At 41.6% G+C, this 24,664-nt stretch overlaps 1 protein-coding gene across 1 annotated transcript; it reads right to left on the reverse strand.

Moving 5' to 3' along the window:
• Nucleotides 1-5,200: 5,200 nt before the first annotated feature.
• Nucleotides 5,201-16,224, reverse strand: LOC139458250 (uncharacterized). The gene is made up of 7 exons (XM_071239619.1): nt 16,116-16,224; nt 15,560-15,838; nt 15,057-15,311; nt 14,483-14,737; nt 7,327-7,581; nt 5,838-6,092; nt 5,201-5,478 (listed from the first exon to the last, which is right to left on the reverse strand). Exons 1-7 carry the CDS (start codon nt 16,222-16,224, stop codon nt 5,201-5,203), a joined length of 1,686 nt encoding a protein of 561 aa, XP_071095720.1.
• Between the last annotated feature and the right edge of the window lie 8,440 nt (nt 16,225-24,664).

A 24,664-nucleotide genomic window follows, 5' to 3' on the forward strand; every position in this document is an offset into this window, starting at 1 on the left:
ATGTAGGCGGGTGGCACTTAACCACAGAATAAGTGACACGAAAACTTGCATCGTTTTACAAAAAAAATAACTTATCTGATAACGTATTTGTTAAACGAACATGGATGTTTCAACAGCATGGTTCAAAACGTGATCGGCCAAGACACCACTACCCAAGACAACCCTCCTACCACACAACAAACACTTATGCTCCTCCCACCACGCAACTACCCATGGCGGCCTTTTCACAACACTAGCCCAGACACCCATCCCACCACACCACTACCTCAGACACCCCTGCCACCACACCACTACTTCAGACACCCATCCCACCACACCACTACCTCACACACCCTTCCCACCACACCACTACCTCAGACACCCTTCCCACCACACCACTACCCCAGACACCCTTCCCACAACACTACTACCTCAGAAACCCCTCCCACCACCCCGGTACCCCAGACAACCATCCCACCACACCACCACCTCAGACACCCTTCCCACCACACCGCTACCCCAGACACCCTTCCCACCACACCACTACCTCAGACACCCCTCCCACCACACCACTACCTCAGACACCACTGCCACCACACCACTACCTCAGACACCCTTCCCACCACACCACTACCCCAGACACCCCTCCCACCACACCACTACCTCAGACACTCCTCCCACCACACCGCTATCCCAGACACCCCTCCCACCACACCACCACCTCAGACACCCCTCCCACCACACCACTACCCCAGACACCCCTCCCACCACACCACTACCCCAGGCACCCCTTCCACCACACCACTAACCACCACTACCCCAGACACCCCTGCCACCACACCACTACCCCAGACACCCTTCCCACCACACCCTACCCCAGGCACCCCTTCCACCACACCACTAACCACCACTACCCCAGACACTCCTCCCACCACACCACTACCCCAGACACCCCTCCCACCACACCGCTATCCCAGACACTCTTCCCACCACACCACTACCCCAGACACTCTTCCCACCACACCACTATCCCAGACACTCTTCCCACCACACCACTATCCCAGACACCCCTCCCACCACACCACTACCTCAGACACTCCTCCCACCACACCGCTATCCCAGACACCCCTCCCACCACACCACCATCTCAGACACCCCTCCCACCACACACTACCCCAGACACCCCTCCCACCACACCACTACCCCAGGCACCCCTTCCACCACACCACTAACCACCACTACCCCAGACACCCCTGCCACCACACCACTACCCCAGACACCCTTCCCACCACACCCTACCCCAGGCACCCTTCCATCACACCACTAACCACCACTACCCCAGACACCCCTCCCACCACACCACTACCCCAGACACCCCTCCCACCACACCGCTACCCCAGACACTCCTCCCACCACACCACTACCCCAGACACTCTTCCCACCACACCACTACCCCAGACACCCCTCCCACCACACTACCCCAGACACCCTTCCCACCACACCACTACCCCAGACACCCCTCCCACCACACCACTACCCCAGACACCCTTCCCACCACACCACTACCCCAGACACCCCTCCCACCACACCACTACCCCAGACACCCTTCCCACCACACCACTACCCCAGACACCCTTCCCACCACACCACTACCCTAGACACCCCTCCCACCACACCACTACCCCAGACACCCCTCCCACCACACCACTACCCCAGACACCCCTCCCACCACACCACTACCCCAGACACCCTTTCCACCACACAACTACCCCAGGCACCCCTCCCACCACACCACTACCCCAGACACCCCTCCCACCACACCACTACCCCAGACACCCCTCCCACCACACCACTACCCCAGACACCCCTCCCACCACACCACTACCCCAGACACCCTTTCCACCACACCACTACCCCAGACACCCTTCCCACCACACCACTACCCCAGACACCCCTCCCACCACACCACTACCCCAGACATCCCTCCCACCACACCACTACCCCAGACACCCCTCCCACCACACCACTACCCCAGACACCCCTCCCACCACACCACTACCCCAGACACCCCTCCCACCACACCACTACCCCAGACAACCCCCCCCCCCACCACACCACTACCCCAGACACACACACCCACCACACCACTACCCCAGACACCCCTCCCACCACACAACTACCCCAGACACCCCTGCCACCACACCGCGACAGGAGGACACCAACAGAGTTCGAAACATACAACGACATTGAAGTCCCAGCTACTTCACATATTGTAATAAGGACGATAGTCCATACTCATGCTGGTGTTATATTGCTAGTCCACTGAGACACCATGCTGCAGTGAAACATGTTTACCCTACTCAGACACAGTATACTGACACCGAGACGACCAGTCCTTGTTTTAGTCCCTTATTGCCGAGGGCAAGCCAGGGTAACAACAAGTACCATATTTTAACATCTATTGATAGGGGCGCGGCCAGGGGATCGAGACCCCGACCTTCCGCTATCTTCAGACAGTTTGAACCAATTCAATATCAATGACTATCATTCTAAGACTGGTATTGCGAACTCTAATTAGTTGTGCTGTGCTGTTATTATTTTATGCATCAGGTATTCAAGTATATTCGTATATATGAAGTGCCTGATAACTTTTTTGCAAAGCGATATTATTCTGGCCAGCGCGTTCACTCGCCACGTCCAATAATCAGTTAAATTTGGAAATTTACAGTGGATGGAGTTCATTTTTTGTAGACGAATATTTCTAAAAGCGGCTTAAACCTCACACACTTACCAATGTACTAATGACAGACATAGTCGTAATGTTTAATTCAAAAATTGTTTGGACGTATTTTTGCGTAACGCGGCCTAGAATCGAACCACCTCCATTCTCGCTATTCGACAGTGTCACAAGGACTTGGTGTTTCTGTTTCTGTCGTATAATGATTAGACATAAGTCATGGCGCTATAAGAACTATTATACACAAATGCATAACCCTATTGACTGTATAACTGTGCATAAGGAAGTTATAAATATCTCAACAATAGCATGTGATATAAGCCTTGGTGATCAATATAACAGTGAGTTGAAAACTTGGGCCATGTGAAGAAACACACACACTGCATTACTCTGAAACTGCTGATAATAATCCACTTGTGTCTGATCAAAGGGACACGTGGCTCTGGAAAATGGCAATCCCATCAAGTTTTACTGAAGTCCTCCAAACATTGCTTTGCTAATCATGAAACCAAAGTGTTAATTATAGCAAGTATCCATACTAAACAAAGCAAACATATCATTTTCATGCAAAACATGGCAAATGTAAGAGAAGGAGACTGGAAATGGACCGCGAGACTTTGGAGACTCATCCTTGTTTAAAGGAATCTCAATTACTCATGAGTGGTTGCTATTTAAAACATACTGCATGGTTAGGCGATAGTACAATAGTGGAAATTCAGTATCAAAGGAAATCTAGCTCTTCATTAGTTTCAGTGCCCGTTCTTCAATGCATAAAGTTCTTATTGTATGTTACGTTGTTAATGGTTATAGATATGTTGACAATGCCCGTTCATAAAGGTATAATGCTCTGATAAAAGGGACACGATGCTCTGACAAATGGCAAAGGTCGACATATGACGACTAGAAAGAGACTGGAAATGAGCCGCGAGCGTAGATCATCTTTGGAGCACATGGAATTACCTTATGTAGATGCTAATGTTTGTTATAATACAATGCCTGGTATTGGCAATAGTTCTAATAATATGTTTCGTGGTGAATGAGTGTCTTGTGTAGAACAGTTATTTCACAGGTAGAAAATCCTGTTCGCTGTGTCATTCAGCGAGAATGTCAAACTGCCAGACACTGCCAGACATCCAGCCATCGAACTGTACACAAGAGGAAAACCCCAGCTACAGATTTAACTAAAGGCTTTGTTTCATAAAGTAACTGATATTTGATAAACGCCTCTTACCACAGATGTCTTTGAATGGACAGCTAGTTTTTCTGTGTTAGGTATCAACTCGCCATTTGCAATAGTTATGCCTTGGTTCATTCATACACACTTTGCAGGGGCACGGATGGCCCAGTCGTCTAAGGCGCCACGATTCGCCGTGCAGAGTTGCGTCCCTTGGACACGCCAGAAACCTATGATTGTGGGTTCGAATCCCGGTTTGCCTCGATTATGTTTTTAGGTTTGTCAGCACCATACCCGTGCTCGTGGGTTTCACCGAAGTGGTAAACGTCTGAGGCCTGCATCACTTTTGGCTTTCCTCCCACATTAAGCTGACACGCCACGATATAACTGGAATACTGTTAAAAGCGACATAAAACCCAACTCACTCACTCACTTATATACACTTTGCGGTATAACGGGGTAAATCGTGAAAAGAATTAACAACTACACCGGCACAATAGGCCCTTTTGATAGTTACATAACTTCAGCACCATGGCGCTTGATAAGGTGTGACGGATACGTCTTTTGACGTAATGGTTAATGACAATAACAGTAACAAAGTTTGTCTTTTGTACTATATACAGTATTACATCAAGTCAATTCATGATTCCTACATATTGACATATAACTGATATCACAGTATACTGTACAGTGACGTAGAACTGATATGACGTATAGTTTACAATGACGTAGTTCTAATGTAACTTTACATTACAATGACATCATAATGATATGACATACACTTAACAATGACGTAATACTGATATGATGTATATTTTACAATGTTGCCTGTTGGATGTTTAATGCCGCACTTAGCTCTTTTTCATCTACATGACGGCTGCGTGAGCCTTGACCAGACAATCCAGTGATTGATATTGTGAGCAACGATAACGCTTACATCATATACGGCTTTTCCACTGCACGAGTGGTTGTTTACATGACATTATAAGTGTATGAACGACACAACTTAGATTTTATTTACACAAACTTATACATGTGGTAGAAACACTGGAAACTAAAGGTACAAATAACAACCCGTTGGTTTGGAAGATAATTATGTGCAGCAGAGAAAAGCGTTAAATTCGCAAAGCTATGAGGAAAACATTGTGAGACAGTCCGTAAGCTCTGTATAGTGACAAGTCAATATCAAAATCGTTGATTGGGAGCAGCAAGGAGATATGGTTACCGAAACTCTATTATCACTTTGATGTTTGAAGCAACAGCATAATACCGTCATGGTGTTTGGATACATATGTATTTACACAGTGTACTTAACTCGATATGACATTATAGATACTGCTTCCCTCAAAGGAAGTTCGGTACAAAGTGTTGTATTCATGTCCAGATGTTTCATCCGTTCGTCCACCAACGTCATTAGGAGAATCGTACACATTTCTATCACTCTGTGTTCCTGGCTGTTGTGATTGCTTCATCTTTACCAGCATCAGTACCAGCATGACGATGATGATGGCAAACACGCTTCCGGCAACGACAGCCCCTATGATGACAACAGAGCTATTGCTTCCGTTACTTTCTTTCTCCGCCTTCACTGAAAAAAGTGTAAAATGTGTATGCAAACAATTGATTGAATTATTTAGGATATCAATACCTTGGAAGAAATTATAGAATATAATAATACTGAAAGGGATGTTAAACGCTAACCGTTTGGGTAAAAACCCAGTAGGGTTGTAGACACACCAAACATACGATCACAGGATTTTCACACGCTACACAAAGCGTATAAAACAGTCAGTTCTCCCACTGTGAGTAACATGACAAACAAAACAATTCATGTCTGCTTAACTTATTTAAAAGTGCTCAAAACTTAATTAACCTGTCTCTTTATTACATATCCGTCATCTATCCTCAACTCAAATCAAAATTAGAGTAAAATTAAAGGTTCAGTACCTTGACAAGCAATTTCCCAACTCGTCTTGCCACAGACAAAGACCAATGTCTTTGTCTCTACAAGGGATGTTGTTACATTGGCTGTGATCTCAATCATGTCAACAGTAGTATTAATACGTGATATATTCAACAGTCTTCCTGTAAAGTTGCCAGTCTTCAAATACAGCTCAATGGAGTCAGAACAATGGTAGTCTTGTACACGTACTGTCACTTCCTCTGCAGTCCGGCTGCTCAAAATGTCACATGACGGGGGTTCTGAAATACAAAATACACAACTATTGTAACGTTGTTGTTGTTATTTATACAAAGCATACGAGAAGAACAGTTACTATGTCCTATATGTCGATGTTCCACCTACTGATCTATATATATATTAGGATTAATGTGTAAAATGTTCACTTAGGCAAAATACAAAACGCCAAAATATTGAAGTCATTTTACAATTATTTTCCCGTCAGATTGACTTAAAGTTATTTAGAAGTTAAAAAGGGCTTAAAAACATCACAAAAGTTTAACTATGCTAGGATCAGGAGCCAAAAATCAACAATATCCATTTACTTTCGTTTTCTTTCTGTCACTGGGTGATTATACAGATAATAAACATATGTGGAATTAGTTATCATAATACGATGAATGGAAAGATTCCGGGTTAGAAATGGTCTTCAGCAACCCACGTTTGTCGAAAGGAGGTGACTAACTGGATCGGGTGGCCAGGCTCGACAGACTTGGTATATGCATGCCATCGTGTCCCCATTGCGTAGATTGATGCTCATGATGTCAATCACGAGCTAGATTGTCCGGTCCAGATTCGATTATTTACAGACAGCCGTCATATAGCTGGAATATTGCTACGTGCGACGTTAAACAACAAACAAACTAATAAATGGAAAACTCATTGTAAAATGATTAAAACGCTATGGCGTTTTGTAAATGCCAAACTGAAAATTTAAGTTATTTTACATCAATTTGGACTGTAACATATGTACATTTGAATCATGTCATACCAATAACTGAGAAATGTTTTGTCTCAATTATAAACCTGGCAAGCAAAACAGTATACAAACCCTAATGTTGCACGAACAACTTGTCATGATCGGGCACCGTTGCTACAACGACGTGATGTATCGATTCACCAGGTGATGGTCTATGCTAAAATAACACACTTACTTGCAACTGTCATGAAACAACGTGACACAATCACATTATCCCCAATGGAGCAAGTCCACTTTCCTGCCTATGATAGTTGTACACCTGGCCGTGTGAAAACACTGTTGGAAGAGTTTGGTATGGCCACCACCACGTCACCTTACGGCGTCGTGTTCAAATGAAATCATGCAAATCTTACGAAACGAAATATTAATCTCCTAAATGAAATAGTAGTGAAAGGGATGTTACACGCTAACCATTTGGGTAAAACCCACGAGCATGGATGTAGACACACCTAACAAACGATCACAGGACTTAAAAAAGGAAGGTGAAGGTTCAGTACCTTGACAAGCAATTTCCCAACTCGTATTGCCACAGACAAAGACCAATTTCTTTGACTCTACAAGGGATGTTGTTACATTGGCTGTGATCTCAACCATGCCAACAGTAGTATTGATACGTGACGTATTCAACAGTCGTCCTGTAAAGTTGCCAGTCTTCAAATACAGGTCAATGGAGTCAGAACAATGGTAGTCTTGTACACGTACTGTCACTTCTTCTGCAGACCGGTTACTCAATATGTCACATGATGGGAGTTCTGAAATACAAAAAACACAACTAATGTAACGTTGTTGTTGTTTTTTATACAACGCATAGGAGAAGAGCATTTACTATATCCTACAGATCGATGTTACTACTACTTATATATATTTGTATCATGTCATACCAGTAACTCATAAATGTATAATTCGAAGTTTGCACTGACAGCTTTGTCATGATCGGGCACCGTTGCTACAACGACGCGATGTATAGATTCACCTGGGGTTGCTCTGAGCTAAAGTAACATACTTACTTGCAACTGTCATGAGACAACCTGACACATTATCCCCAATGCCGCAAGCCCAGTGTCCTGCGTGTGACTGGTGTACCCTTGGTAGTGTGAGAACACTGAATGAAGAGTTCGGTATAGTCACCATCGCGTCAGGTAGACATTTTGATGTGGTCATGTTACATGTGGTCACAACGCCCCCTGATGGCTGCATGTAGGAGTGTGTGCGTCCTGTGCCACTGCAGCTCAGGTTTGCTGGCGAGTCCAAGAATCCTATCTCTGGACACACAAGCTCTGCTGCACCTGGGATGTATAAATACAGTGTCATCATGTTCAAACCGGCGACACTGGGAAATCTCGGAGACCGTACTGATTGCGTGTCATCGTATCCCGACGACACGGTACTTGCACAGTGCAAGATAAACATATATACAGTGATGTAACTGGAATATGGTTAACTGCAAGTAACATAACAATCAAACAAAATCACATTAGTTTGAACATGCATTACACGCAGTCGGTTCTACGTACGAGTACTGTCGCAGTCATTCGAAATAAAAGGGTTTTTTTTTCCTTTTCTACGTACCTTGGGACAACTGAGTTAAAAGGGTACCAAGGAGGATGTGTAATCCGAGACTGTCACTTCTTCCAGTGACCCCCATCTGTAGAATGAAGGTGTTCTTGTTTATGCACATGGGCCAAGGTCACAAATATCCTAAAAATCCATTCAAGAAACGCGATCAACAGCGTTTTGTTTGTTTGTTGTTTAACGCCGCAAAATATTCTAGCTTTATGATGCCAACCTGAAAATAATTTAGTGTGGACCAGTGATTGTTATCATAGAGACAATAGTGTTGACTTAGTAAGTAATCACGTCCGAAAGTTATGACGTCACATCGTATACCTGTTTAACAATGACGCATACCAGGATAACAATGTCTTCACTAAAGATAAAAATATTTTGTCATAAAGTCAAAGGGAATAATGTATTGATTTTACTTTCTGTTATGAAATTCATGTATTTTCCTCACTTCTCTTGTTTAGTTAACATAACTGATGTGAAAAGTCGAATTATAAAATAAATGATAGCGGCATTTGTTACCAATACATATTGTAATGACTTATAGTTGCTCTGTCTGTCAAAGCCATCGTTATATGTTTGGACTAATACTAATTATTCATCGTAAAGCAACATGCTTTCAGGTCGTGGATAGAACGTGAACAGCAATCGCTGATCTATTTACTGAAGGTAGTATTCGTCGGATCATTTCTGTCGTTATAACAGATGGCTTTGATCTGAGGATGTGTATACCTTTGGTTTCAATCAATGACAATTAAACAATCATGTCTACAGTGTATATAAACTTACTGTTGTTGTAACCTGCAACCAGTCTGGCTCCTTTCCTGAACACTCCGCACCCACAGTAGTAGATCTGCAGTCAGCTGAGCTGCATTAACAAGAATGATATCACAAATACTTCCCTTGAATAATACATATGCGATTATACTTCCTTAAACCAATGGTGTTGTGTTAGATTATTTTTCACAGAAACAACAGAAAGGTGTTGAGGCAAAACAAAAGTACGCCATGATAATCACCGACACTTGAAGCAGACACAGTTTACATCAAACACAAATTTAACGCTATCGTGGTCACCTTGGAGGAAGTTGGAAGTAAAATGATAAGTTTTCCGACTATGTGGTATTTGGTGAGGATTGTTGTTTTGTTTCGTTTTTGTGTACTGTGATACATATATTTCACCCAAGGCAACTTTTCAGCAGATGTGTGTCAAGCTAGAGAATTTGTTCATGTATTTGCCATTTCATATTTATTTTTATTAATCGACAGGAAGAAATATACTGAAATCGGCGCGCATCACATAGAAGCACCCGATGTGAAATACGGCATTTGAAAGGGCAGATAGGGTTTTGTCTGGCCAATAGGGTTTTGTCTTACCAATAGGGTTTTGTTTTGCCAATAGGGTTTTGTCTGGCCAACTGGGTTTTATCTGGCCAAAAGGGTTTTGCGCGTTATGGATTTCCTTACTTTGCAATTACAACAAGGCGATAGACAGCTATCACACTTTCTTCTAAATGTGACAAATGTTACCTTTTTCTGGATCTCGGAGACTGATACCATGTGGAACATGACTGATACCTTGTAGAATATGACTGATACCATGTGGAACATGACTGATACCATGTGGAACATGACTGATACCATATAGAACATGACTGACACCATATGGAACTATTTTATTCAGCGGTATAGCTGGTTGTTGTATGGCTGTCAGTGTAAACATGAAGTCACACATACTAAATAAAATTGTGTTTAGATCTTGGCCTACATCCTTTGAGGTAAGAAATTGTGATAATTTTTTTATAAGAATTGACTTTCACTTTGTGTGAGTTCATTGGAGTATGAACCTTCGTAGAGTGAGGGTCAAACATACAGTTACAGACCTTCATACAGTTTGGCCCTCACTCTATGAAGGTTCATACTCCAATGAACTCACACAAAGTGAAGGTCAATCCTTAATCATCATCCAAAACTGGCTCCCATAGGAGATATTGCTTGGGTGAGATCAAGCCATATCTACACTGTAGATATCGCTGCAATGAAATAACATCACAATGCTTTGCAGACCAATGTGACGTCGTTGGTTACCATGACATCACAATCAAATGACATCACTAATGGCTCTGCTGCTGAAGCTGTTAGCAGTACCTTTACACTTAAGACACTGCTTATTACTGTCTACAAACTGAAAAAAGTTGGAAGAAGGATGTTGGTTGATAAATAAAATCTCACCCTCGTGTCTTTTATCAGCTGACCGCCTCCGTGGTCTTGTGGTAGAGCGTCCGCCCGGAGAGCGGAAGGTCCGGGGTTCGATCCCGGGCCCCGTCATACAAAAAGACGTTAAAAGATTGTACTTGTTGTTACCCTGTCTGGCGCTCGGCATTAAGGGGCTAAAACAAGGACTGGTCGGCTCGGAGTCGGTATACTGTGTCTGAGTGGGGTATTCATGTTAAACTGCGGCATGGTATCTCAGTGAGCTAGCACTATTAATCGGCATCAGTCCGGACTAGTACAAGCAGCCACACACACACATACACGTGCATGCACGTCGCTATATAAGTGCAATAATCTTGGACGCGACGTTAAACCCAATTTCAACTCAACTCAACTTTTATCAGCTCGTGTTGATATATTCGATATCAAAAGACACTCGGGTGAGAATCTCTATATCCTTTAGGTATTGAAGTATATATTCGTATATACATGTATGAAGTGCCTGATAACCTATTTTCAATGCGATAGTATTCTGGTCAGCGTGTTCACTCGTCACGCCCAGTAATAAGTTAAATTTGGAAATGTACAGTGGGTGGAATTCATTCTTGGAGAACGAATATTTCTAAACGCGGCATAAACCTCACACACTTACCAATGTACTAATGACAGACATAGTCGTAATGTTTAATTCAAAAATTGTTTGGACGTATTTTTGCGTAACGCGGCCTGGAATCGAACCACCGCCATTCCGCTATTCGACAGTGTCACAAGGACTGTGGTGTTTCTGTTTCTGTCGTATAATGATTATACATAATCCATGGTACTATAAGGAATATTAGACATTAATGCATAACCACATTGACTGTATAACACTGCATAAGGAAGTTATAAATATCTCAACAATAGCATGTGATATAAGCCTTGGTGATCAATATAACCAGTGAGTGGAAACATTGGGCCATGTGAAGAAACACACACACTGCATTACTCTGAAACTGCTGATAATAATCCACTTGTGTCTGATCAAAGGGACACGTGGCTCTGGAAAATGGCAATCCCATCAAGTTTTACTGAAGTCCTCCAAACATTGCTTTGCTAATCATGAAACCAAAGTGTTAATTATAGCAAGTATCCATACTACACAAAGCAAACATATCATTTTCACTCAAAACACGGCAAATGTAAGAGAAAGAGAGTGGAAATGGACCGCGAGACTTTGGAGACTCATCCTTGTTTAAAAGAATCTCAATTACTCATGAGTGGTTGCTATTTAAAACATACTGCATGGTTAGGCGAAAGTACAATAGTGGAAATTCAGTATCAAAGGAAATCTAGTTCTTCATTAGTTTCAGTGCTCGTTCTTCAATGCATAAAGTTCTTATTGTATGTTACGTGGTTAATGGTTATAGATATATTGGCAATGCCCGTTCATGAAGGTATATTGTTCTGAATAAGGGGACACGATGCTCTGAAACATGACAAAGGTCGACATATGACGACTAGAAAGAGATTGGAAATGGGCCGCGAGGGTAGTCCCTCTTTGGAGCACATTGGAATTACCTTAAGTAAATGTTACTGTTTGTTATAATACAATGCATGGTATTGGCAATAGTTCTAATAATATGTTTCGTGGTGAATGAGTGTCTTGTGTAGAACAGTTATTTCACAGGCAGAAAATCCTGTTCGCTGTGTCATTGAGACACTGGCGGACATCCAGCCATCGAACTGTACACAAGAGGAAAACACCAGCTACAGATTTCACCAAAGGCTTTGTTTCATAAAGATATTTGACAAACGCCTCTTACCACAGAGGGGCGGTCGGGTAGCCTAGTGGTTGAAGCGTTCGCTCGTCACGCCGAAAACCCGGGTTCGATTCCCGACATGGGTACAATGTGCGAAGCCTATTTCTGGTGTCCCCCGCCGTGATATTGCTGGAATGTTGCTAAAAGCGGCGTAAAACCAAACTCACTAACTCACTTACCACAGATGTTTTTGAATTGACAGCTAGTTTTTCTGTGTTATGTATCAACTCGCCATTTGCAATAGTTATGCCTGGATTCACTCATATACACTTTGCGGGGGCACGGGTGGCCCAGCCGTCTAAGGCGCCGCGATTCGCTGTGCAGAGTTGCGTCCCTTGGGCACGCCAGAAACCTATGATTGTGGGTTCGAATCCCGGTTCGTCCCGATTATGTTTCTAGGTTTGTCAGCAGCATACCCGTGCTCGTGGGTTTCACCGAAGTGGTAAACGTCTGAGACCTGCATCACTTTGGGCTTTCCTCCCACATTAAGCTGACACGCCGCAATATAACTGGAATACTGTTAAAAGCGGCGTAAAACCCAACTCACTCACTCACTCATATACACTTTGCGGTATAACGGGGTAAACCGTGAAAAGGAATTAACAAGTACACCGGCACAATAGGCCCTTTTGATAGTTACATAACTTCAGCACCATGGCGCTTGATAAGGTGTGACGTGTAGGCGTCTTTTGACTTAATGATTAAAAACGATAACAGTAATAAAGTTTATCTTATGGAACTATATACAGTTAGTATAACAGGAAGTCAATTCATGATCCCTACATATTGATATAATACTGATATCACAGTATACTGTACAGTGACGTAGAACTGATATGACGTATAGTTTACAATGACGCAGTTCTAATGTAACTTTACATTACAATGACATCATAATAATATAATATACACTTGACAATGACGTAATACTGATATGACGTATATTTTACAATGTTGCCTGTTGGTTGTTTCATGCCGCACTCATCTATTTTTCATCTACATGACGGCTGCGTGAGCCTTGACCAGACAATCCAGTGATTGATATTGTGAGCAACGATCAAGTTTACGTGATATACGGCTTTTCCATTGAACGAGCGGTCGGTCATATGGCCGCGAAACTGACGTTGATACGTGTATGAACGACATTATTTATATTTAATTTACACAAACTTGTACATGTGTAGAAACACTGGAAACTAAATAAAAACCCGTTGGTTTGAAAGATAATTATGTGCAGCAGGGATAAAATCGCAAATCTATGAGGAAAACATTGTGAGACAGTCCGAAGCTCTCTGTATAGTGACAAGTCAATATCAAAATCGTTGATTGAGAGCACCAAAGAGATATGGTTACCAAAACTAACTCCATTATCACTTTGATGTTTGAGGTAACAGCATAATACCGTCATGGTGTTTGCATACGTGTATATTTACACGGCATACTTAACTGGATATGACATTATAGATACTGCGTCCCTCAAAGGGAGTTCGGTACAAAGTGTTGTATTCATGTCCAGATGTTTCATCCGTTCGTCCACCAACGTCATTAGGAGAATCGTACACATTTCTATCACTCTGTGTTTCTGGCTGTTGTGATTGCTTCATCTTTACCAGCATCAGTACCAGCGTGACGATGATGATGGCAAACACGCTTCCGGCAAAGACAGCCCCTATGATGACAACAGAGCTATTGCTTCCGTTACTTTCTTTCTCCGCCTTCACTGAAAAAAGTGTAAAATGTATGCAAACAATTGATTGAATTATTTAGGATATCAATACCTTGGAAGAAATTATAGAATATAATAATAGTGAAAGGGATGTTAAACGCTAACCGTTTAAAACCCAGGAGCAGGGTTGTAGACACACCAAACATACGATCAAAGGATTTTGACACGCTACACAAAGCGTATAAAACAGTCGGTTCTCCCACTGTGAGTATCATGACAAACAAAACAATTCCTGTCTGCTCAACTTATTTAAAGTGCTCTTAACTTAACTACCCTGTCTCTTTATTACACATCCACCATCTATCCTCAACCCAAATCAATACTAGAACAAAATTAAAGGTTCAGTACCTTGACAGGCAATTTCAAAACTCGTCTTGCCACAGACAAAGACCAATGTCTTTGGCTCTACAAGGGATGTTGTTACACTGACTGTGATCTCAAACATACCACCAGTAGTATTGATACGTGATGTATTCAACAGTCTTCCTGTAAAGTTGCCAGTCTTTAAATACAGCTCAATGGAGTCGGAACAATGGTAGTCTTGTACACGTACTGTCACTTCCTCTGCAGCCCGGCTGCTCAATATGTCACATGATGGGGGTTCTGAAATGCCAAATACACAATTAATGTAACGTTGTTGTTGTTTTTTATACAAAGCATACGAGAATAACAGTTACTTTATCCTATATGTCGACGTTACACCTACTGATCTATATATATATTAGGATTAATGTGTAAAATGTTTCAGTCATTTTACAATTATTTTCCCGTCAGATTGACTAAAAGTTATTTAGAAGTTAAAAAGGGCTTCAAAATATCACAAAAGTCTAACTATGCTGGGATCAGGAGCCAAAAATCAACAATATGCATTTACTTTCGTTTTCTTTCTGTCACTGGGTGATTATACAGATAATGAACATACCTTGACAAGCAATTTCCCAACTCGTATTGCCACAGACAAAGACCAATGTCTTTGTCTCTACAAGGGATGCTGTTACATTGACTGTGATCTCAAACATGCCACCAGTAGTATTTATATGTGATGTATTCAACAGTCTTCCTGGAACGTTTCCAGTCTTCAAATACAGCTCAATGGAGTCAGAACAATGGTAGTCTTGTACACGTACTGTCACTTCCTCTGCAGTCCGGCTGCTCAATATGCCACAAGATGGGAGTTCTGAAATACAAAATACACAACTAATGTAACGTTGTTGTTGTTTTTTTATACAAAGCATACGAGAAGAACAGTTACTATAGCCTACATATCTACTGATATATATATATTGTATCATGTCATACCAATAACTCTGAAATGTATAATTCTAATTTTGCACTGACAACTTTGTCGTGATCGGGCACCGTTGCTACAACGACGTGATGTATACAGTCACCAGGTGATGGTCTGAGCTAAAGTAACATACTTACTTGCAACTGTCATGAGACAACATGACACATAATCCCCAATGGAGCAAGTCCAGCGGCCTGCGTGTGACTGGTTTACCCTTGGTAGTGTGAGGACACTGTAGGAAGAGTTAGGTATTGTCACCATCACGTCAGGTATACATGTTGAAGTGTTCATGGTACATAAGGTCACAATGCCCCCTGATGGCTGGATGTAGGAGTGTGCGCGTCCTGTGCCACTGCAGCTCAGGTTTGCTGGCGAGTCCAAGAATCCTATCTCTGGACACACAAGCTCTGCTGCACCTGGGATGTATAAATACAGTGTCATTATGTTTAAACCGGCAACACTGGGAAATCTCGGAGACCGTACTCATTGCGTGTCATCGTATCCCGACGACAAGGTACGGCACAGTGAAAGAGAAACATATTTACACTGATGTAACTAGAATATGGTTAACTGCAAGTAACATAACAATCAACAAAATCACATTAGTTTGAACATGTATTACACGCAGTCGGTTCTACGTACGAGTACTGTCGCAGTCATGCGAAATAAAATAAAAATTCCTTTTCGACGTACCTTGGGACAACTGGGTTAAAAGGGTACCAAGGAGGATGTATAATCCGAGACTGTCACTTCTTCCAGTGACCCCCATCTGTAGAATGAAGGTGTTCTTGTTTATGCACATGGGCCAAGGTCAGAAATATCCTAAAAATCCATTCAAGAAACGCGATCAACAGCGTTTTGTTTGTTTGTTGTTTAACGCCGCACAATATTCTAGCTTTATGATGCCAACCTGAAAATAATTGAGTGTGGACCAGTGATTGTTATCATATAGACAATTGTGTTGACTTAGTAAGTAATCACGTCCAAAACTTAATGACGTCACATCGTATACCTGTTTAATAATGACGTATACCATGATAACAATGTCTTCAATAAAGATAACAATATTTTGTCATAAAGTCAAAGGGAATAATTTACTGATTTTACTTTCTGTTATTCATGCATTTACCTCACTTCTATTGTGTAGTTAACATAACTGAATTTATAACAGATGGCTTTGATCTGATGATGTGTGTACCTTATGTTTCAGTCAATGACAATTAAACAATCATGTCTACAGTGTATATAAACTTACTGTTGTCGCAGGTAGTCAACCAGTCATGCTCCTTCCCTGAACACTCCGCACCCACAGTAGTAGATCTGCAGTCAGCTGAGCTGCATTAACATGAATGATATCACAAATACTTCCCTTGAATAATACATATGCGATAATACTTCCTTAAACCAATGGTGTTGTGTTAGATTATTTTTCACAGAAACAACAGAAACGTGTTGAGGCAAAACAAAAGTTATGCCATGATAATCACCGACACTTGAAGCTGACACAGTTTACATCAAACACAAATTTAACGCTATCGTGGTCACCTTGGAGGAACTAGGAAGTAAAATGATAAATTTTCCGACCATGTGGTATTTGGTGAGGATTGTTGTTTTGTTAAGTTCTTGTTTACTGTGATACGTTTATTTCCTCCAAAGGCAACATTTTATCAGATGTGTATCAAGCTAGAGAATTTGATCATGCATTTGTCATGTCATATTTATTTTTATTAATCGAAACACGTGATACACTGAAATCGGGTCTTCACATAGAAGCACCCGATTTGAAATACGGAATGTGAAAGGACCAATAGGGATTTGTCGGGCTAATAGGAATTTTGCGCGTAATGACCTTTTTTATAAGTGTGACATCTTTTACCTTTTTTCGGGATCTCCATGACTGATACTGATACTATGTGGAACATGACCGATGATATGTGGAAATTGATTGTCAGGCAGACGATTGATAAATATGTCATTAACTTTGTGTTTTCATATTGGCCTTGTCAAAGGTGCCTAATCAGTCATGTTCAACTGTCATATATTAACAAAATATTATTTCGATATATCTATCATTTACACACACACACACACACACACACACACACACACACACACACACACACACACACACACACACACACACACACACACACACACACACACACACACACACACACACACACCAAATCCCCAACACATACACACACCCCATCTCCCAACAAACACACAACATATCCCCAAAACACACACAGACACATACACACGCCCCATCCCCGACACATACACACGCCCCATCCCCGACACACACACACACCATCCCCAACATATACATACACCCCATTCCCAACATATACACACGCCTTATCCCCGACACGCACACACAAACCAACTCCAACACATACCCAAACATCATCCCCAAAACATACACACACGGAATCCCCAAAACATGCACATACCCTATCCCGAACACACACACACACACACACACACACACACACACACACACAATCCCCAGCACAGACACACAGACCATCCCCAACACATAAACACGCCCAATTCCCAACACATACACACACACAATCCCAAACACATACACACACACAATCCACAACACATACACACACACAATCCACAACACATACACACACACAATCCCCATCAGATACACACACCTCATCGCCAACACACACACACACACACACACACACACACACACACACACACACACACACACATACACACACCATCTTCGGCAAAGGGCAGTTACTCTAGCGGACCGACCGATGGATTGTCGCGAAAGGCAATAAAAAACAATTGTTGTTTTGTGTATATATTGCTTCGCCACTGTATAAGAAACAGATTTCAGTTGGAACTATATTGGCTACTGTCACTGTCCGACTGACACATCACTTACCCTGTGACGTAATAAATATTAATGCGCGCATTCCTGGAAAACTCGCAATGTTTCGGTAATGTTTGTGAGAGAGAAGGCTCGCTAAATACAATGTTTATTCCTAATGCAGGATATGTACCATCCCCAAACACACTCGCGTGATAACCTCTATATCCCTTCACATTCCACCAATTTGACTTTGGGTTTGAAATAATTATAATTTCTTGAAACCTGTTACTCACATTTGTATAACCAATATGTAATAATATCTAGACATTGTTGCCCAATTTCCCAAACACAAATGTGAAATCATTATGACTCCGTCTGTCGCAAGATGTTTGCTTGCTTATTTGTTGTTTTTTTTACACATAACTCAGAGTGAGTGAGTGAGTGAGTTGGGTTTAACGCCGCTTTTAACATTATTACAGTTATATCACGGCGTGTCAGCTTAATGTGGGAGGAAAGCCCGAAGTGATGCAGGTCTCAGACGTTTACCACTTCGGTGAAGCCCACGAGCACGGGTATGGTGCTGACAAACCTAGAAACATAATCGGGGCGAACCGGGATTCGAACCCACAATCATAGGTTTCTGGCGTGCCCAAGGGACGCAACTCTGCACAGCGAATCGCAGCGCCTTAGACGACTTGGCCACCCGTGCCCCCCACATAACTCAGAAGCCTTTTAAAGAGAAGCCTTAAGTTTTATAGAAGCCTTTTAAAAGCGGATAGTTGGAACTTTTATTGGAATGTCTGCATTCAATAACCACGTGAAATGAGCACGTTCTTGTCAGGAAAATCTGCAACTAACAATAAGATTAAAGCCAATATTTGATCATCGGGCGTGATGTATTGTGTCACAGGAGACTGGGTAAACTGACACACCTTGTAACCTATCATACATGTTGTTGATGTTCTAAACAGTGCTTTGTATACAGCTAACAATAACATGCTACATATTCACACATATGGTGAACACGGAAAGTGTGACCACTTGATAAGGGGATCCAGCACTATGATATATCCATTTACATACATGAGTGAATTTCGACTGAGTTTAAAATGAACTCAGTCTAAATATTCAACACCTCTGTTTTTGCTTTTGTCATTTTGGGAATAAATCTAAAGGAGGTGTTATCGTCTATACAAACGACAAATTACCTTCCCGTTTTATCGGACCAATAAATGTGTTACCACGTGATCAGGAAAATAGTTCGATCCTTCGCCCCTAGTAATAATTAAATAAGTGGAGCAGGATTGATATGTTTATATGGCTAGCGCTTTCAACTCGTACCACAGTATGGTTCTAACTCTCAGGCACAATATAGTAATGAATAAATAAACACACACACACACACGCACGCACACACACACACACACGCACGCACGCACGCACACACACACACACATGGGTTAAATATCATTCTGTCACGTGGCCACTATTCCAGCAGCACTGACCTGACGCGGGGCAAGTCGGTGTGTTTATAAGGATTTACTTCCGCAATGCCCTCGTGTAACGGTAGCTTACCCACCCCAGTGTCGTTACAAGCATGGGGATCAATGTCAGGGATACAAAAACAATGGCTCCGAAGCGATATGTTTTTGACGTCCAATTTCAATTCAACCAGGATAAACATTTTCCTTTTTAATTTATTTTCACAATTACATATGCTCACTTCATCAAATAGAAAAATAGAAATCACGGGAACAGAACAATATGATTTATTAAATACTATATAGAAAATGACACTATAAATGTGCATCTATCTTCTTTTTTTTAAATCATCAGTCAAGATACACAATTCACAAAAGAGAAATCACAAAACAGCATAAGTTATGAAATACTATGTAGAATATGACACTATAAATGTGCATATGTGTCTTCAAGATAGACACAATTTTTTATGGATAACAACTTCTTTAATACTGTAAAAGGCGACGTTTCGGTATAGATCCTTATACCGTTGTCAAGCAAGGTATAAGGATTGACAACGGTATAAGGATCTATACCGAAACGTCGCCTTTTACAGTATTAAAGAAGTTGTTATCCATAAAAAATTGTGTCTATCTTGTCATCCGTCAACTTCTAAGTAATGCCTATCAAACAATGTATATGTGTCTTCAATAAGAACGTTTACATTTTCAGGCCAACCAGCCCTGACACAGTGGCATGTTAGGGCTGCGTGGCTGCTGGCATGATTGAAGCGCCCTGTATATCTTTCTTCCCAGTTTGCAGGTGACCTCCGGTATTCAGCTGCATGACCAAGATTTCTGTCGCATCTCGTTCTATTTTTTACCTATCTATAAATTTAAACACGTCTTGTTAGCTTGGATCATGCTTATTAAAACTACAATGGCAGCCTTACGACGTGGTTGTCAGGGGTGGTCGAATGGACGCTGTGGAGCGTTGGAATAGGATCGACAGTGTCATTTCCTTCAAAGACTACGTTACGACCGAACCCGTTTCATTCATGAAATTGAAATTAGTTCACTTGTCAGACAGGTTCGCCACCGTTAACTTAGTGTTCTTGCTTTTGAGACGGCCCCTATAATCATGCGCTTCTTTATGAATGAGCGAGTGACGAACGCAAAATATACAAGCCAAATAATGCTATAACATGGAGTAATTATATGCGGTGACATTCCGGAATTCCCACTTGCAATGTTTAAGCCAGGCAAACCATAAAATGTGTTCGTTGGTAAAACGGGGGCACGGGTGGCTCAGTCGACTAAGGCGCCGCGCTGCGCTGTGCAGAGTTGCGTCCTTTGGTCAAGCCAGAAACCTATGATTGTGGGTTCGAGTCCCGGTTCGCCCCGATTATGTTTCTAGGTTTGTCAGCACCATACCCGTGCTCGTGGGTTTCACCGAAGTGGGAAACGTCTTAGACCTGCATCACTTCGGGCTTTCCTCCCACATTAAGCTGACACGCCGTGATATGACTGGAATACTGTTAAAAGCAACTCACTCACTCACTCTGCTAACCTGCTTACTGCGATAAACAATATCCACACACTCGCTTGCTTTTTCTTTCGTTTTTAAAGATTTAGTTTACTAACGGATTGAAATGAAACACTATGTTCAGAACATTTTTGTTTATTTATTTTTTTGTAACGGTGACCGACTTTTACGAAATTGCGGGTTCACTGACAACAGTACACGGATATTCAGAGGAGGATTTTCGTTGATTGCGGGATCGTATATACAGAAATGTATCAGAAAATCTTCGTAACGTTATTTGTTTTATGTTTTCCCATGTTACCAAGATAATTAGTCAGAAATGCAGATAACTACCGTCGTTGTACGTGATTTTGAGATAGTCATGGCGTCACACAGGACGAACGTTTATACTATTCCGATTTCCGTTGAATTTACCTGCTTACTGTTATGTATACATTTGTAATTCCATAATTCGTGCTACGATAATCTTCGCGGGAACATTCTCAAACGTGTGAACCAAAGTTTGCAACAATAACACGAATGGTCTCTCAAAATAGGAGCAAATTGATATAAAGAAGATGATGGATGCCTGAAACTGATATAAAGAAGATGATGGACTAACGTGGTTTTTATTATTTTATTATATATTAATTACATGTACACCGAGTGAACATTTACCTAATTTTTGTATATATATATATATATATATATATATATATATATATATATATATATATATATATGCGCATTTAGAAAACATAGATTGTATTGATATCTCTATCATGTATTGATGATATTTTCAGTCAAGCAAGCCAGGTTTAAAAAAGTACACAAAGCAGATAATTTTTATTTTATGTGTGTGCAACAGGGAGAACGGTCACCAGGAAGTATCCTGTGTCGATTTGTCGAAATGGCTCATAATAAAGGCATCACAACTCTGTCCTGTTTAACATACATGTAGCCATCAGGTGCCCCCTCAGGGAAGCTGAGACAGAAATATAGTGAGCTGTCACTTTCTGTATATCATTATGATAATCCATATTATGTTAATAGCTGATTGTACATTTCTAACGCATACTACGACATGTTCAGATTACTAAAGCAACACTATGCATATGAAACAGGAGCTGAATAAAATAAATATAGACCTCTATTACGTTTGCGCTTTCGGCATATAATAAACTGTATATAATGTGTTTCTCGGGAGTAACACTGACCATATGGCTCACAGTGTAGTTTGTGGTTAAGTTAGGTTTAACGCCGCTTTGATCAGAAGTGCGGTGTAGGACGAAAACGTGGGAAGGCTTGCTTATTTTTTTAATTTTATTTTTATTTTATTTTATTTTATTTTATTTTTTTTGGGGGGGGGGGGGGGGGCTACCTCATGCTAGGTAATGAAGTTGCTCTTTTACATGCTTTCCGAGCCTGTCTGTCATGAGTTCGTGTTAGTGAGTGAGTGAGTTGGGTTTAACGCCGCTTTTAACGGTATTCCAGTTATATCGCGGCGTGTCAGCTTAATGTGGGAGGAAAGCCCGAAGTGATGCAGGTGTCAGACGTTTACCACTTCGGTGAAACCAACGAGTACGGGTATGGTGCTGACAAACCTAAAAACATAATCGAGGCAAACCGGGATTCGAACCCACAATCATAGGTTTCTGGCGTGTCCAAGGGACGCAACTCTGCACGGCGAATCGTTGCGCCTTAGACGACTGGGCCATCCGTGCCCCTGCAAAGTGTGTATGAATGAATATTTGCTAACATCAAATAGTTCACGTTTTGTTTAGTCAAGGTAGGAGAAGATGAACATACTGTGTTATCAATGTAGAGTTAGCCATCCTGTAGATTTAACGGCGCTAAATTGAATTTGGAACCGAATGTCTTAGACGTCCGCAACTGAGGGGAAACCCATGAGCACGGGTATGTGGCTGACTGTCACGGAGCTGTCACGAAATCAAAATATAAGTAATAATTAAAAAAGGCGATAAAAGTCCACAGTATTATTTTCATGATCTAAATGTAACGAAAGAGAGGCACACTAAATGATCAGGACCCAATAGACACTGAAAACAACACTATGCCAAGACAGAAGAGTTAGATGCTAAGACAGCAAATTAGGCCGACTGGGACCAACTACCACGGAAGTTAATTAACGGCATAACCTCGAGTGAATAACCTCAGCAAGCTTAGAAAGGGGTGGGGGGAGTGTTCATGAGAACCGAGTAATATGTCTCTTGAACAATTAGTATCACACGAAGATGCCTAAAAAAAAGGCGACTAACGGAATCGGATGGTCAGGCTCGCTGACTTGGTTGATGCATGTCATCGATCCCAATTGTGTGAATCGATGCTCGTGATGTCAATCACTGGATTGTCTGGTCCAGGCTCGATTGCTTACAGACCGCCGTCATATAGTTGGAATATTGCTCAGTGCTGCATTAAACAACAAACCAACCAACCAATTGTGTGGATCGATGCTCATGTTGTCCATCACTGGATTGTCTGATCATGACTCAATTATTTACAGACCGCCGTCATATAGCTGGAACATCGCTGAGTGCGGCGTTAAACTACAAACAAACAAACAAACTTTCACATCTTGACACAGATTTGTGTTAAAAAGAGACAAATACACTTAATTAAATTATTGCCTTAATTACTAAATTATTCACACACCTAACCAGTCTAATTAATTTTTAATTATAACACCAAAATCTACATTAGCGATTTCAATTCTGTGTCTAGGTTGATTTTGAAGTGCAATGAAAAGTGCAATCTTTAACACGGTGTATAAGTTGATGTTTGTTGCCGGAAACGAGTCAACTGGTTTCAGATACAAGTTTGAATAATAAATATATGACGACACCCTGACCTTGTCGCATATTTTCAAACTCAAATATGTTAATCAGAACTGTTTTCATTCCGGTTGTCCAATCTGTTTCACGTCGTTTTGTTGTAAACGTCTGAGACCTGTATCACTTCGGGCTTTCCTCCCACATTAAGCTGACACGCCGTGATATAAAAGCGGCGTTAAACCCGTACATACACCTAAGGTTCAAATGTGCCTCTGCTCACCCAGCAGGGAATGGGTACGCGATATGTGAGGTGGATGTAAAAACCTTCTTGCGTCTGTAGGCAACTTTAATCTGTTTGTATACTCCCCATGGAGTTGAGAATGATTACTGAAATGCAAACGGATCCGCTGGTCGGGGAACATATAAAACCGCATTTGAACAGAAACTAGCACCAGGATATCTGCGGTATGTAAATGTTTAATATAATGATGATGATAATGATAATGATGATGATGATGATGATGATAATAATAATAATAACAACAACAACAACAACGATGATGATGATGATGATGATGATGATGATGATGATGATGACGGCAGTCTGTAAACAATCGAGCTAG

This window comes from Haliotis cracherodii, unplaced genomic scaffold (genome assembly GCF_022045235.1).
Source record: "Haliotis cracherodii isolate W230 unplaced genomic scaffold, xgHalCrac1.p SCAF_12, whole genome shotgun sequence".
Taxonomy (NCBI): Eukaryota; Metazoa; Mollusca; class Gastropoda; order Lepetellida; family Haliotidae; genus Haliotis; species Haliotis cracherodii.